This window comes from Penaeus vannamei, unplaced genomic scaffold (genome assembly GCF_042767895.1).
Source record: "Penaeus vannamei isolate JL-2024 unplaced genomic scaffold, ASM4276789v1 unanchor3186, whole genome shotgun sequence".
Lineage (NCBI taxonomy): Eukaryota > Metazoa > Arthropoda > Malacostraca > Decapoda > Penaeidae > Penaeus > Penaeus vannamei.
The window spans coordinates 7501-8816 of NW_027216170.1; the positions used below are offsets into that span (position 1 = coordinate 7501).

Sequence of the window (1316 nt, forward strand, 5' to 3'; positions counted from 1 at the left end):
CACAGAAGCACTATCAGATTCTCCTAGCAAGCATCTAGACATTATGGCACAACAGCTGAAGTTTGTTTCCTGCCTCAAAATGATGATGGAGGAACTAGCTACTTTAGCTACAGGTTGTGAGGTTGACGGTGGACAGCTACGTTTCCAGCTTTATGTTTGGCTTGAACGAGAGGTGGAAGCCCTGAAGGAAGTGTGCAACTACTGCTGCACATTGAGTGATGGTGGTGAGTTGAAATTCTATGTAGGTTACATTGTAGATTAAGAGATTGGAATTTCAAGTATGAAGGTATGAAGTTTGTAAGACAAGGGTCAAATGAATTACAATCTTTCCACAAGGTAAGGGTAGTGAATTGGACTTTTCTTGAAGAAGACAAATCAGAATGTTATCTGGACTTTTTTTCAAAAGTTTAAAAGGTATGAATTAGAACCAGTAATTTCACAACACATTATGTTTGAAATACACATCTTGCATTATGAAATGAGCCACTCCCATTCCTGTCTTTTTTACATGTACACATATTATCAGGGGAGAATGAGATATTGGTAGAAGGCCAATAGTGTACAGGTATTCCAAAACCTCTTCCTCCCTCTCCTGCAGTTTTGTATTCTTTTCTTTATATGGGTTAAGAAAGTGGATTGCAATTCAGGGGTATTTATATGAACAATTTGATTACTACAGCTGACTTCAAGTTGTGGGAGGACTCCTTTTGGGGTGAGTACTTCTCAAATATTGAAAACACCCAGAATGTTTCTGGGTGCTGGTGTTGGATTCCATGGCACTTGGACATAACCTGCACTAACCTGCACTTTGTGTTCACTGTTTACTGATTGTTTTTTATTTATGTGGATATTTTGGCACTTAGGAATGAGTGGGTAACTTATCTAGGAAATCATCTATAATTAAAGTTTTGTAAAATCAAGGAATGAAAGCATTTCAGACACATATCAGGCAGTCAAAAACTCAGTGATTTTCCCTTTGCAACTAATATTTAGGAAACCACATTAGAAAATGGGTAAAGTAAGGATTTCATATGTTTTTTGCCCATATTGGTTGTTACAGGGAAAATCCAGTTTTATGGATGCTTACCATATCATCTTAATTTCTTTATCAATAGGTATAATGATAAGGCATTTAACCAAGAAGGTAAAGGTAGTATGTCTTATACCCCCTAAGAAGGAAAAAATGCCTTTCCTCACGTCACCAGTGAGGAAACTTTGATTGTGGTTGGTCGCTTCAAAAGATGGAGAGGCACAGCAGTAAACTTCGGTCTAGTAGGCACCTCTGTTACTTTCTTGTACAGGCATTTACCTTTTTT

General features: G+C 37.5%; 1 protein-coding gene across 1 annotated transcript in view; it reads left to right on the top strand.

The window, feature by feature from the left end:
• LOC138861227 (dmX-like protein 2) overlaps nt 1–843 on the top strand; it is a gene marked incomplete at its 5' end in the record, with an annotated part of 8238 nt that extends 7395 nt beyond the window's left edge. The window contains 2 exon segments of the mRNA XM_070120140.1: nt 6–224; nt 680–843. Of these exon segments, the coding sequence (XP_069976241.1) occupies nt 6–224; nt 680–828 (368 nt within the window). The 3' untranslated portion in view covers nt 829–843.
• Between the last annotated feature and the right edge of the window lie 473 nt (nt 844–1316).